Source organism: Wolffia australiana, chromosome 2 (assembly GCF_029677425.1).
Source record: "Wolffia australiana isolate 7733 chromosome 2, ASM2967742v1".
NCBI classification, from domain to species: domain Eukaryota; kingdom Viridiplantae; phylum Streptophyta; class Magnoliopsida; order Alismatales; family Araceae; genus Wolffia; species Wolffia australiana.
In genome coordinates, this window is record NC_135836.1 from 3,575,700 (window position 1) to 3,591,170 (window position 15,471).

The following is a 15,471-nucleotide window of genomic DNA, read 5'->3' on the forward strand; positions in this document are numbered from 1 at the left end:
CTTTCTAGAATCAAGAGAGCCTCCTGTTATCCAGCCAACAACCACAGGTCCCAGATCTTGAAAGTAAACAACGTCCTTCACCTGAACCCCCAGGTTTTACTTAGTTCTGATCCTGGCACTTTTGTCTGAATTCCTCAACTGTCTGTTAAGCCACAGGTGTCTGTTGATGCCTCCGTTTCTTGGCACCAAGACAAGTCCTTAGAGAGACCTTATCGGAACTATCCCCTCTTACTGCTGATGTCCACAAACTTGAAGGAAAGGAGTTGAAACTTTGGCTCCACAGAACCCCTGAGAAAGTGACTAAAGGATTTTTGAACTATTAATTTGCATTCTTCTGATATCAATCCTGGCCGTGCTAGCTGCAGTAAGAACCAGCATTTCAGCCATAGTTTGAAGCCGGCAAAGATGTTGCAATCCCTATTAAACAAAATCTTACAGTAAAAAATGTAGTTATAGGAGGGGAGATAGAAGAGGCAGGGTGATGGGAGGAGCCCACCACACTGGGAGGTCAAAATAAACCTTAAGAAATGACTCATATTTTACTCCAATCTATCGGCATTAATTAAGAAAGTAGAGAGATATGATTTCACTGAAAATAACCTGATAACTATTCTACCCTGGCTTCTAACACCCCTCCCTCAAGCTGGTAACGTAGTAATTCATGGCCAGCTTGGAGGTTGCGAGAAGAGTAGAGAAATGAAAAGGATATCATGCTGATGATGTGGCACTTCTGACAATGTGGCACCTCTGATGACGTGGTGGTGCTCTCTGATGTGGTTGTCATTGATGACATAACCTACCAGCTGACGTGGCTGAATAAATGACATATCTCACAAGATGTGGCTTGATTGATGACATATCTCACAAGATGATGTGGCTTGATTGATGACATGGCCCATCTGATGACATAGCTTGTGCTGTGATGCAGCATCAGATGAAGCAGCAGCTCTGACATGTTTGTGCTTCTGCTGTCATGGTGCTGCTGATGAATCTCAGTAACCGCATAGTTATGACACACACCTAGGTCATACATATGGCAATGTCTGCTGACATGGCACTAACTGTTATGTCACAATACTCCTTTATGTGGTCGTAACTGTGGTCAACAATGTGATCCTATCCATAGACATACATGTATTCCCTGATGCAGTCATAGCTGCAGTCAATGCTAGTCCTTACACACTCATGTATGGAGTCAATGAGCAATCTCTAGGTCAGCACCAAGGTCTTCTGTTGTAGTCACACCCAGCGTGAACTCCCTGTCAACGCCGAGTTCCTTACCCATGGTCAATGCAATGGTCAATTTCCTCGGGTTAACACCAAGGTCTTCTGCAGTGGTCATACCCACAGTCAACTCCCAATCAATGCCGAGGTCTTCTGCCATGGTCAACACCACAGTCAACTCTCAGTTGACGCCAAGGTCCTCTACCATGATCAAGTTCATTTCTTGGTCGACGCTGTCATCATCTACCACAGTCAACTCTTGGTCAATAACGAGGTCTTCTACCATGGTCAATGCAGAAACCCTTCCTGCAATGAAGAACTGTAGTCAATGCCTGGTGAACGCTGAGGACCTTTGTCGTGGTCAATCCCACATGCTATGCCACGGCTGTGGTAGTCAACATCATATGGTCGACACCACGATCAACTCCTGGTCAGAGCCAAGGTCCTCTGCCAAGGTTAACACCACAGTCAAATCCGGGCCAAGCACTTGGGTCTTCTGCCGCGATCAACTACTATGGTCTACCATGGTTCATGTGGTCTCCTTGAGGTCATAATGTAGTCCTCAAGATGATGAACACCACAGTCATCACCAATGTGCTCTCTGCAGTCAAACCATGAAAATGCAATCACCTCATCTCAAGAAAATGCAATCACAAACAGTTCCCATGACCTATTTGAGAACAGAAGTGTTGTGGCCTCAACACGATCAGCCCTGGGAATGGCCGCCACCTCAAGGTCTTTGAGGCGGCTGCCTCGATGCACTTTGCCACCTCTGGTTCTTTCATGTGGCTGCCTTGAATATTGAACATGGATTCCTAGACACACATGCCAGCAGTGCATCCTCTGGCGCATGTTGTCGAATATCTGGAGTGGGTAAGACAGGTATGCCTGCCTTGCTGTGGCGTGTCAGCCTGTTGACTGCGTGCAGCCTTTCTGTAGTGCGCTCTGTGGTGCATCACGTCAAACACATGCAGGTGTGTGCTAGGCTTTCAGTGGTGTACCTATGGTGCTGGGGTAGGCCATTGTATTTCATTGAACATCTGGTGTCCACCATTGCTGGTGCAGAGTGCCCGTGCATTCCACTGAACATCCTCCTTGTGCTGGCATTTTCTTAATGCTCTTTCTGCTTTAAATAGCCAGACAGACATCACTATTTAACATCATACATCCTCCTTTGACTTAACTGACAAGACAATGGAATAGTTTAATTTGTATGAAAATCAGTATAGACATGCAAACAGGTATCCACATCATTATTATGTCAAACACATGTAAAGAGGGTTAAGCTTACCATAAGACTAGAAAAAATCAAACCAAGTAAACAATGTGAATCTAACTTTGTCTTCAGGGCCAATACTAATAGTTGGAGAGAAAATGACACAGAGTCAACTTGAATAAAAGCCAAGCATCAAGTTTTCAGATTAATTTAATATGGAAGCAAACGAATGTGCAGTGTTACCATCAGAGAGCATAATTTATAATAAGCCAGTAATAACTTGTGATGATGTCACTACCTTATCACGTAGTTTCCGTTGTTATTGAATGGTGACGGAAGTGGCACCCCTCCATTCTTCGTGAGCAAATAAAACTTATCAGAGGAAACTGGTACTTCTATTGGAGCCTACAAATTATTAAGAGATAGGTAGGCCTCAATTTCAGTCAAGGAAGCAGCAGGTAATGTCCATGAATCTCATTTCACGATTGAGTTTTTACCCCTTCTTGTCTCCATGCTGGGATAAGCTCATCTAAAGCACGGGTCTCAAAAACATTCCCTGACAATACATGCGCACCTGGAGAAAAATTATGGATTTTAAATCCAAACTGGACTGTATTTCAAAATAAAAATATGCAGTCACATGAGATATTTAAATAATTTGGAACATAGACAAATTGCAGATAAACTAAGACAAAAATCCAAACAAACACAGACCCATTTAATGAATTCGTAACATGAGCATCAGGTCAATGGTCAGCTGCCTTATTTCGCTCTAATAGACTGCTATAGAAAGATGAATTATCTGGCCATGATATCATCAAATTATGAAGATGCTTCCCAATCAAAGATGATACAAGATTTGGTCAAGGAAAATCCCAAGAATATCGAGAACAATATAATTAGAGCAGTAAGAATGACGGAAGATGTTTTGATCTCTGGTTGAGATCCCCCTTTCTGGAACATCAGGTTTGATCCCTTTACCACCCCAGAAGACGGCCAAAGTTGCTTGCTTCATTGGTTCACTCTCCTTCATTGGTTTTCTGGATAAGTTAATGAAATTATCACCCTACAAACAAGACAAATTCCTGGTCATAAGATTCGGACCTTTGTAATATTTTCACTTTAGAAGACCATCGCAATTATTATCATCACACGACATTTATCGGCACCTTTCCAATATCTTGGTTGCACTCATACATTCACAAAACAATGCGTTCTTGAAATCATATGGCAAATTTTGGTATTCTCCAAATGTAAAGTAAAGACGGCTCATGCGGAAGTTTCTCGGATTGAAGGAATGAAGTAACGTGCACCAATTCACCAGATTTTAAGCTCCACATAAGTATTTGTTGAAATCATTCATTAACGCACATAAGTTAGACTTTCATAGTTTACAGTTATCGTTATGGAACCTGGCGATTTAGTCTATAAAAAAAAAAGACCCAAAAGCCAATTAAATTTATAAGAAGGAATGAGCGAGAAACAAAAACAGTGAAGAAAAAGAAAGATCGTTGAAAGTAGAACTGCGATCGGAGGATCTTTGCCCAAAAAAAATAAAAAGCTACTCACCAATCTGTCACAACGCCCCTAACTTCATCAAATAACCTTAAATTGAAATTTTAATCTTGACTAGATTAGTAAATAAATTTAATCTCAAAAAGAAGGAAGTGATGGTAAACTGATAGTAAATGAATTCTTTTCTGATAAGGAACTGAATTGTATTCGACCTTAAATTATCATTTTCTCGAGTCCCTGAAACTGAAACGTATGGTCATGTTCTTTAACAGTTATCCAGATTTATCGTTCTTTCAATGCCTTGTTTTTGTCTGCCTCTCTAAGGAAGAATGATTTCCGTACTTGATATTCTACATTCATACGGCAGCAAAATGCTAGATCAAGACCATATCTCTTATCCCCGGTTTTGCTTTTCATGATTGAGCGTTTATTCTGATTCTCAACGTAATCATATCAAATCACGATGTTCTTCAACGGATATTAAACAGCAGATTAAGCCCAAATTTTGGAAAAATCTCGAACAAAAACCAAAAATCTTACCCACTTCGGCACCCTTCTCTAGTACGCACACTGACAGATCTGTCCCCTCTTCCTGACACAACTGCTTCAACCGAATGGCCGCCGACAACCCCGCCGGCCCCGCCCCCACAATCACCACATCATACTCCAAAGACTCCCGCCCATTTGATTCGCTGCTGAACCATCTCCGACCCCCTTCTCGCAAAAACGACGATAAAAACCCCCTTGATCTCGCAATCGGAGCCTGGAAACTAACAGGAATCGATGATACATTGCTTGCAGCGCAAAAACAGGCATTTTTCGCTTGTATTCGACGAGAATTGGATCGCAAAAATCGACTTAGCCAGAGCATGGCTACCCTACCAGCGACCTCTCAATCTGCAGCGGCGAAGAAACTGATTACAGACCGATTACAAAGAAATTGATTACAGACCGATTATAAGGAAATTGATTATAGACCGATCGATTATAAAGAAATTGAAGGGAAGAAGGACAGACGTGATCAAATCGGCGACTGTACGAACGCTTATCTGCAACGTGTCGATGATCTTGGACGGACCACCTCGGAGAAGACTACGATAGAACTCGTATGATTGCTCCAATTTCCTTGGAATGGGCCAAACGTATTTATAGATGCATGGATTGGCTTCGTGCTGGACAGTGATTTCCGGTATGGGACAAAAACACGTGGCAGATGCAACAAGCTAAAGAGTATTTTGGCATCTTCATTAGATAATTTAATCTAATTTACAATCTTAGGAAACCGTCCTTCCTCCGTCGTCCGCCCGAAGCGAACTGTCATTCGGCATCCGTCCACAGCCTTGTCTTGTGGACAAAAACACGTGGCAGATGCCAACAAGCTAATCATTAGATAATTTAATCTAATTTACAATCTTAAGGAACCGTCCGTCCTCTGTCGTCCGCCCGAAGTGAACTGTCATTCGGCATCCGTCCACAGCCTTGGCTTGTGGACAAAAACATGTGGCAGATGCCAACAAGCTAATCATTAGATAATTTAATCTAATCTATAATATTAGGGAATCGTACGTCCTCCGTCGTCCGCCCGAAGCAAACCGTCATTCGGCATCTGTCCACAGCTTTGGCCTATGGACAAAAATATGTGGCAGATGCCAACAAGCTAAAGAGTGTTTTGGGATTTTCATTAGACAGTTTCATCTAATTTACAATCTTAGGGAATCGTCCGTCCTCCGTCGTCCGCCCGAAGCAAACTGTCATTCGGCATCCGTCCACAGCCCTAGCCTATGGAGAAAAACATGTGGCAGATGCCAACAAGCTAAAGAGTGTTTTGGGATCTTCATTAGACAATTTCATCAAATTTACAATCTTAGGGAATCGTCCGTCCTCCGTCGTCCGCCCGAAGCAAACTGTCATTCGGCATCCGTCCACAGCCTTGGCTTGTGGACAAAAACATGTGGCAGATGCCAATAAGCTAAAGAGTGTTTTGGGATCTTCATAGATAATTTAATCTAATTTACAATCTCAGGGAAACTTTTTGTCCTCTGTTGTCCGCCCGAAGCGAACTGTTATTCGGCATCGGTCCATAGCCCTGGGCTGTGGACAAAAACATGTGGCAGATGCCAACAAGCTAAAGAGTGTTTTGGGATTTTCATTTGACAATTTAATCTAATTTACAATCTTAGGGAACCTTTTTGTCCTATGTTGTCCGCCCGAAGCGAACTGTTATTTGGCATCTGTCCATAGCCCTAGGCTGTGGACAAAAACATGTGGCAGATGCCAACAAGCTAAAGAGTGTTTTGGGATTTTCATTAGACAATTTAATCTAATTCACAATCTTAGGGAACCTTTCTGTCCTCCGTCGTCAGACCGAAGCGAACCGTCATTCGGCATCCGTCCACAGCCTTGGTCTGTGAGCAGTCCTTGTGGGTACTGTTTGGGATGGAACGGATTCTGAGGACAGTGTGAGGCTCCCAATCTATAGGCTTTGTCCAGCGGTCTCGGGGCACCTGCTGGCATGTAACGAAGCAGCATTAAGCACAGTGGCCAGATGCCATCCGTGATCCCGATGGCGCTACACATAGACAAGATGTCTCGCTACCAGTATATCTATGTACTCTCTTAGCAGTGGAAGTGTCCAACATTGTGCAACATGTGTGGCAGACCTACGCGCATTACTAGATGGTGTTTAGAACAACGGATGCGCCACAATTGGCTGGGGGCAAGTAGAAGCATTGTACATCGCCTACATGTTAAGTTCAAGCAACAATAAACTATACATAGTCGATGCTCGTTTTACATGAAGCATAGGCTGACCAAGGGTGGTGCTGGCATTGGGTAGGAAGGCCCCGTGTTTGGCACCACAACCTCCAGATGTTGCATATAGGGTGACAGATGCTTGGGGACATAGGAGGGCATCTTGTGCCCCACACCTGTAGACATGTTCTTCACCAAGAGAGATCGATTGTGGGTGAGTTGGCGCCGAGGGAGAACAACAGAGAAGTTGATGCTCTAACCATAGAGTTGAGGGAGGCCACCCGATGGGATGAGGTGTAGCGCCTTCTCATCAAATCTGATAAAAGGCCAAGTGAAAATACTTTGGCCATACTGTGGATGAGGTGTTGCGCCTTTTCAGATCCATTTTTATTACACATTTTTCACTATGTAATCAAAGTCGGATCATTGTTGATCAAAGCTCCAAAAGTCTCAACATTCACTGTCATCAACTTCATTAAGCACAACACACACCTATGTTTCTCTAGAAAATGGCATATTCCAATGCTCCTCTAGATCTGTCACCTAGGCACAACATCCAGAGGTCGTGGTATCAAGTATGAGATCTCCCTACCGCTGATCAGAATGTGATTCACACAAAGTCAACAAAAACTATGTGTAATTTATCACCTATGACTAGGACAGGCGTCCTCACCTTAATGTTGTGTGTCGGGTGCACATGACACCATTGCAAGCTACTAAATGTGTGCAAACTGATTTTGGTGCTAGTCAAGCACACAAGCATTTACATCGCACATTTGTCATAATGTGTGCTGCACCTGCCACTAAATATGTGCACTGAGCCATTATTGTTTGTTGACTGATAGAAAGGTATTCCATCCACATAGGGCATTAGTGGGTGCGTGCTTAGTTGGTGTTATGCCACCATGTGTTACGATGCCATGGTATGCCCCCATGGGCACTTGGAATGAATGCACAAAAGTATCGACATGAATGTAAGGTTGGAAATATGGCTTGTTGGGTTCTATAGCCTTCACTTGGACGAAAGAAAGTGATTCACATAGCAGAAGACTTTGAAAACATAATGAAAATGACATTGAAATCTAATGATCAAATCAAATTACCTAGTCATGGATCAGATCTGCACTTTCATTGTTCCTCGAATGAGATGTGTTGAGAGGCTCAATTCTGCAGCCTCTAGACATATCCATGTGATCCGAGTCACATCAGATATCCTCCTTAATCTTGATGAGCCTCACTCACCCTCCATTGTCTTTGTCACACTGTCTTCATTGCATTGAGAATGGGGAGACGCCAAGGGGAGAAGGGAAAATAAGGGAAAGGGCCCTGAAACTTTTTATTTAGGTGGACCTCGTTCAAGGCCTTCACTTATTTATACTAAATGGGTATTTTTCATATATCGTGAAATTTTAAAGATATATTCACACATCCAATAGACCATTTGTATGTGACACTCTAGGCCCCTTTATCAGTCTAATTAAGAGCTCTAATGGCCCAATAAATTTTATTTGCCTCACAAATTGATAAATGATATCTTCAAGTTAATTAATTAATGATGTATTGATTTAACCTGATCAATAGTGAAGTCTCAAGCACGTCAGGTGCCAAGATACACCTCATGCTCTAGAGGATACACATGTGCGTGCATCACCTCACTCATGGAACGTGTCTGTAATCATTTATCATGAATGTATAGTTCCTTATCCACTTGATGCTCCTAAGACAACTTAGGGTGTGGTCAAGTATCAAAGGCCTAGCCGGCCATCCAATTCAGTATTGATGCATTTGGAAATCATTCGATAACTCTTTTATGACAGTCCACTACCTTGGCCATGGGCTTATTCAAATCATTCATGAAACCCGAAATGACACACAAAATCCTACATATTTAAGGTTATTTTAGCATCATTATACTTATATTATCTTCATTTTGATATGAATTATCATTTCATGCACTAAATTGAGCCGTTCAATTAAAAAATGATTTTAACATAATTTTTACATAATTTTCATGCCCATTTATTCTTATTGAGAATTGATTTTAATAATATTAGTTTTGATGGGTTACTATCATGCAAAATCTTCATTTGAGTTGGCTATTTTATATTTTCAGGTCTGAAGTCCAATTTAAAGAAATGAAAAGTTATAAGAATAAGAAGAATGAAATATTGATTCAAGGGAATGCTAGCAGTGGAACCACCAGGTGTAGGCACACTCGAGCCCACGGTAGGCAGGCTAACGTAGAGTGCACATGCCCAACAATAGCTGGTGAGTGCTAGTGCACAAATAGCATCACCTGACAGCAGCACAAATACAAGGTCATCCCATAAAAGGCCTACACATAGAACTCATAGTATTCGATCCCAACACAGGGATAGCCCACATGCACACGAGGAGACGGTATTTTAATTAAGTTACCATTATTGGTCTGCATTTATATAGAGACATTTATTTCTAAGTTTTTTGATATAGGAATACCATATTAATGTATTTTTTAGATTTGCACCAATCCATGCCGGCAAGAGGAAAGAAGGATCTTAGCCAATGGGACACAATCTTAAGAAAATAAGAAACAATTCATGATCTCGGCTTCAAGCCAACATGTTCAGAAGCTTGGGTCATGACATGCCAATTTAAGTAAATGGATTTGATCTTGGTCATCTGATACTCTTAAGATCGAAAGCTTCCACCTAATCTTTTCCTCTTTTCCAGGTATCTAAATTGGTCATGGTCACTAACAAGGATGGTTCGACCCCTCGATGGGTGAATCACAATGTAGGATGGTTTATGGGGCCCGTTGATAGGACTGTTGATGTGGTTGGGGTGCCCCTAAATGAAAAAAATCTAGATATATCGTTTGCACCCCTGCTCATTGTCTTCCTCTAGTGAGAGATTGATGGCGAGGACGCCAACGCATCGACATTGGACGCGTCACCACCGTCAACCGAAGTCAACACCGCCGCTACGGACACTCCGCCACCGTCAACCGAAGTCAATGCCACTGCTACAGACACGCCACCACCGTCATCGGACGAAGTCAACACTCCGGCATCACGTACGTCTCCACGCACGCACACCCCTTCACGCATCATGACACGTCGCCAACGACAGATCAACAATTGCCTCTTGACGTGACACGAAGCACATCTCTCGTCTTTAATTTCTTGTCGTTAAGTTGTATTTTCTCTTTCCTCCAAGGCCTATATGCAAAGGCCATTATTTCAAGATACAGTTAGGCAGTCATTCAGGAATTGAGTTTGTTTCTAACTCTTCTTGGAGGACTGCCCACCCTCCCTTACCCCTTCTCCAACCCCACCATCGCCACCTCTGCCGCCGCCGTCGCCATCTCGCGTGGCCGGCCACCTTCCTCTCCATCTCTCTCATCTCTTTCTCTCCTTTTCTCTTGCCTCTCTCCTCTCTTTCCATCGCCTAGGACTGCCAAGGCTGCCCACCCTTGGCCGCCCAGGGTTGCCGCTCAGGACTGCCCAAGGACCGCCCTAGGCTGCCCACCCAGGGCCGCCTAAGGCCGCCCCTCGACCGCCCGCCCAAGACCGCCCAAGGCCCGCCCCAGGCCGCCCACCCAGGGTCGCCCAAGGCCGCCCCTAGGCCGCCCGCCCGCCCAGGGCCGCCCTAGGCCACCCCAGGCCGCCAGCCCAGGGCTGCCCCAAGGCCGCCTAGGACGCCCAACCAGGATTGCCCAAAGGGGCCACCCCGAGACTGACTTAGGACCATCCGTCCTTGGTCGGCCCGTGCGCGCCTGTCTTGCTCGTGTCTGCACTCATCCGTTTCGTTTTCAGCCAGGGCCGTACAATGCCCAGAACACCCAGATCCTCTCGTCTAGTGGGCCAGTCAACGCCCGAAATCGTCTAGTCTCGTCATAGATCAGAATTCCCCACAGCCTCTTTACGCACTACGATGCCGAGCTATCCTACATTAACTGCCAGTCAACGCCCGGAATCGTCTAGTCTCGTCACGGATCAGAATTCCCCGCAGCCTCTTTACACACTACGGTACCGAGGTACACCTGAACTCTTTGGTGTCGTCGTGTTCTTCGTCCAGTATTCTGCGAGAATTCTCCACCACCAACAGATTTGATTTGATTTGGAATTTCCAAAATCTCTCTCTTTCGTGAGTTTCCCTCGTGACGCGAATTTGGATATTGAATTTGGTGCTTCGGTTTCGTCACGGTGGTTGAAGACGGTACTTCCACCCTCGACGAGGAACGGGACTGCACCACCAGCATTTCATCGATTTTAAACTCCGAATTCGATCGTGTGGATTTCTGTGATCTGTTTTATCCATCCCTCCAAACCCGTCTAGCCCCTCCATCCGTCATTGTCCTATTCACCCTCACAATCTTCCTTTCCCCTAGCTGTCCTATATCCGAGATGGTTTTTTGCCTAGGGGAACTGCCACATGCAATCCAACAATCGTGAGAGGATCCCAAGTCTGGTTCATGCCATCAACGGTGGAGGAGGTCCTTCCTCAGCCTGAAAAAGCCTATTGAATCCCCTAATCACCATCTTCCAACCAATTTTCTCAGTGGAGGTGGGAAACCCATGCTTGGGTTTTGTTGGCCGTTTAGGGGTGAGAATAGTTTTCTAAAGACTTAAGGAGCTCAGGATGGCCCCACTGGAGCTCCAGTTTGTCACGGATTCATGCTAACTCAGAGAAAGGCAGGAGAAGCTCCAAACATAAGCTAGGGGGGGGGGGATTGGAGCCCTCACAATCTGCTTGCCTGAATCAGAGTGATTTAGATGAGCTTATGAACTCCATAAGGTAGATAATTTTTAGTTTATGGGTTGTAGATTCTTAGATTTAGCTGTGATCGCACACAATGAGATTTCATTGAGTTTTAGTACATCAACCTCATTGAGGCATTTTTACTCACATTTACCAGGCATTGAGCATTTTACACAAATTTCTCATACTTTTCTCCCAATTTTATCATGTGAAAGGTACCAAAAACTTCTTTTTAAATATCTATACCCATATAAACTCTATTTTTATACTATATCATATCCACTAATCATATATTACAATACTAATATTTACATCGTAATTACTCTTCTCATTCCTCCTCACAATCTCTTATCTCCTTCCAATCTCTATCTAGTTAAATAAACTCTTCAAAATTACAAAATATTTTTTCTCCCACCTCTTTTTCTGAATCTTAAATTCTTAGCATATATTAATCTTTCTTTATCTCATTAAATAATCTGTTCATTACTATTGTTAATTCTTACCCCCTTTTACAATTATATCTTTGAATTCTTACCCCATTTCTCTTATATCTTGCTAAAATAATATAATCTAATTTACTAACTGCTTAATCTCAATATTCGTTTACTTTATATATATATATATATATCCCTCCCATCTTACACAAAACCTTCTATTAATTAAAATAAATAATCATACTTAGTACATCACCAAAGATGGATAATATCTTATCAATCTCTCTAGAATGTTACTCTTATTAAAAATCTGAAATAACTCTTCGACTACCTAACTTACTCTCTCTATCTCTCAATTACTTACTATGTCTAATAAATTTTATTAATTATTACAACATCTTATCTAAAATTCTATCTTCATTTACATACTTCCTTTCACTCACTACTTATCATGTACATTTTCACTATATTTTTCTTACATAAGCTCATCCACCTCCAACTCCACTATATAAGTAATTTCTCTTATTATCCTCTATTATTCTAAACCCTTACTCAAACTATAGATATAACTTTAAAGTCCAGTCCCTCTGGAAGTGACCTCACTCCTATTATACATATTTGAGTGAGTTTATATAATTAAAAATTTTATTTTATTTAGGTGAATTAATTGTACAATGACATTAAAAATTGCAATGTAATGTCCATCAAATAATCATCTCTCTTGAGTTATTTCCTCATATACAGAGGGTGGATGATCCCATCTTGATTACTCTATCGTCCTCGTGAACTTCTTATTGAACCCAAACTAAGAATACTTAGAATTCCATGATTAAGAACTCGTACGCCATTGTCAAAGTACAATTGTTTGTCCACAAGTTTTCTTTGGTGTCTCTAGCCGTACTAAGGATAACTTACGCTACCTTGACACGAATCAACCTAATTAACAATTTAGTATAATACTTTTCATAGCTTTTTATGGATTAATTCAGTGAACTCTTTCTGCTATAGAACAACCACTATCTATTCTCAGTGCCATCCTACTATTAGATACGGAACTGACCATACTCATCAGATGAGTAAGACTAGATAGTGCTATGTATCTAAATACTTTGATGACATTCTCAAGTAGGGTTTGAATATGAATATCTGAACATATGATTGAGGACTAGTGATTTGCAAACTATAATATAGTCATAATTTACCAAATCACGTGTACTATAATGAATACATCATATCAATCGACAACAAACAGTATGTGGAAAAGCTGATAAATTGTGGGGCTCACAATACTTCTCCTTGGATTGAAGGGAAGAATTGTGTCTTAAAAACTGATGAGTGGCTTGCACCAGATCACTAGCCTTTTCATATTAGACGCTTAAGTTGGTCTAGTTACTGACTCACATAACTTACAATTAAAGAGCACTAAAGGAACTGACCAATGTGGCTTAACAAAAACACAAATCACATTCAACTTCACTCATATTTTATTAAAATTTTTATCAATTGAAAATGTCATTTATCATGATATACCACAATCACAAGCTACCCTATCAAATTTATTCAGATTATGACCAATCATTGGTTCCAGCCAACATGCACTTTTGACAACTGATTATATGTCCTAATCATTGAAAAAAGGTGCAACCATGACATTGTAATGCCATACTACATTATTTCTGGTCTAACCATTGTCACTTTTTGGTGTGTAGGGATACAAGGTGACAAAAATGTTAAAAACTTAAATCTCACCAAATGGCATTTGTGTAATTATCATTTATAAATTCATTAGTTCCCTATAACTATTTGTTAGGCCCCTAACTAGGTGGCATTCCCTGCCCAGAGGCCTCCGTGCTTATTGGGAGGGCGTGTCCATGTAATGCGGCTCACGACATTAAAGGAGTGAGTCATTATGGGTCGCGATGCCCAAATACCTGATCTTTTAGGCCATTGCTACTGTACATGGTGATACACTGCAGACTATGCACGTGCCCGTCCACGCCCAAGGCGGGATGGATCAGGTACGGTCCGCGCGTGCTGGGCATGCGGGCTGAACGGTGTGTGCGCCATGCGTGGGCGCCAACGCTACGCACCAACGCTGAGCGCTGTGCGCGGGTGTGGGACGCGCAGGCCGGGCGGCGTTCCACGGTTGCAGCGCGCGGAGTTGTGCGGGGTGCCGCGTAGCGACCGCGCGGGAAGCGCGCCTATTGCATATGCGGGGCGCGGGGCCGGGAGACATCCCGCCAGGAGACTAAGGCATGTGGCGCACTGAGAGCGCCGAGACGGCACAGCGGGCGCGTAGAGCTCCTGCGGGTAGTGCTGGGCGCGCGACGCCCAGCTCGGGGGCGTCGAATGTGGCAGCGTCGCGCAGATTGCGCACTAGAGTGTTGACAGGGGTGCCGGTGGCGAGTGTGATCGTCAATGCATGGATGGCGTGTGTGATCGCCTGGCCCGCGGGCGCGTGGCACCGGCCCGGCGCACTTGTGTAGCGGCAGAGCGGGCGCGCGCGTGGAGCGACGGCCCTGAGGCGGTGTGGCGACATTACCTCGGCGCAGGGCGCCTCGTCTTGTTCCTTGTATCACCCCTCGTCTTCCCCCATGTAACGATGATGTGCTTTTGATGATATTAATGCAATGACCCTATTACCTGACAGTGCTGAGCACCACCATCTCCTCTAACCCCTTTTATGCGATCTTAAGCAATTGCAAAAGCTTCCGCTGCAAGAGATCAAGGCTGCTCAGTGTTTTGCCCTGAACATTGAGGCTGGCACATGCCAAATTCAAGCAAGAGACCTAGCTCGGGATTTGACGGTGTGACACTATTCCATACAAATACTACCGTTCTCCATCACTACATTATCATACTTTTAAGAGTCAATGTCTAAGTATAAATATTATTAACTCAATTCTCAAAAAAAGATACACACCTAAAATCATCATAATGTAAAGTTGATTGCTCACTTTTTTAAAACCATTTAAACAACCCATTTTTAATCAGTTTCTTCATTTTTATTAAGCCAATTAACATTTTAGCCTACATTCAACTGTTTAATTTGTAAAAGTTTTGGAAATACAAGTTTGACCTCAAATATTGACTAAATTTTACAATTCTCGAATTTTATCCTAGTAAAGTATGAGACCAATAATAGCATCAAAGAAACAGTTTTCAACAGTCTCCCTCATGTAAATTTCATTTCAATATGGAAGGTACAAAAGTGAATTGAAAAAAATAAAAATAAGAATATTTCAACAATTGATCAAAATAAAATTTAAATAACATAATAAAACAAGATCAATTCACTGTGCCCAGAGCTGAATTCATAAACAATTGATTCCCTGAAAAAGTCTCATCAAGACACATAGATATTCGTCCTCCACATTCGACACTGCACACGTTACATTAATGTCTTGAATTATAAATTATTGCAATATGATTTACACAGATTCCCCATTTACGGCTGCCCCAATCATTGCTAAAAGGTGTGCTAATAACATCACAATTCTAGATGCCATAATCCACCAGTCATAGAGCTAACCTCTATCTTTTTGAAAATTCATAGGGGCAGACTATGTCATGATAAAATTTAATAAT

At 42.6% G+C, this 15,471-nt stretch overlaps 1 protein-coding gene across 1 annotated transcript in view; it reads right to left on the bottom strand.

The window, feature by feature from the left end:
• Nucleotides 1-5,087, bottom strand: part of ETFQO (electron-transfer flavoprotein:ubiquinone oxidoreductase) — a 34,622-nt gene extending 29,535 nt beyond the window's left edge. The window contains exons 1-4 of the mRNA XM_078591688.1: nt 4,973-5,087; nt 4,496-4,852; nt 2,938-3,014; nt 2,739-2,845 (exon numbers count right to left, since the gene is read on the bottom strand). Coding sequence (XP_078447814.1) covers nt 2,739-2,845; nt 2,938-3,014; nt 4,496-4,826 — 515 coding nt within the window. The 5' untranslated portion in view covers nt 4,827-4,852; nt 4,973-5,087. The remainder of the gene's footprint in view (nt 1-2,738; nt 2,846-2,937; nt 3,015-4,495; nt 4,853-4,972) is intronic.
• Between the last annotated feature and the right edge of the window lie 10,384 nt (nt 5,088-15,471).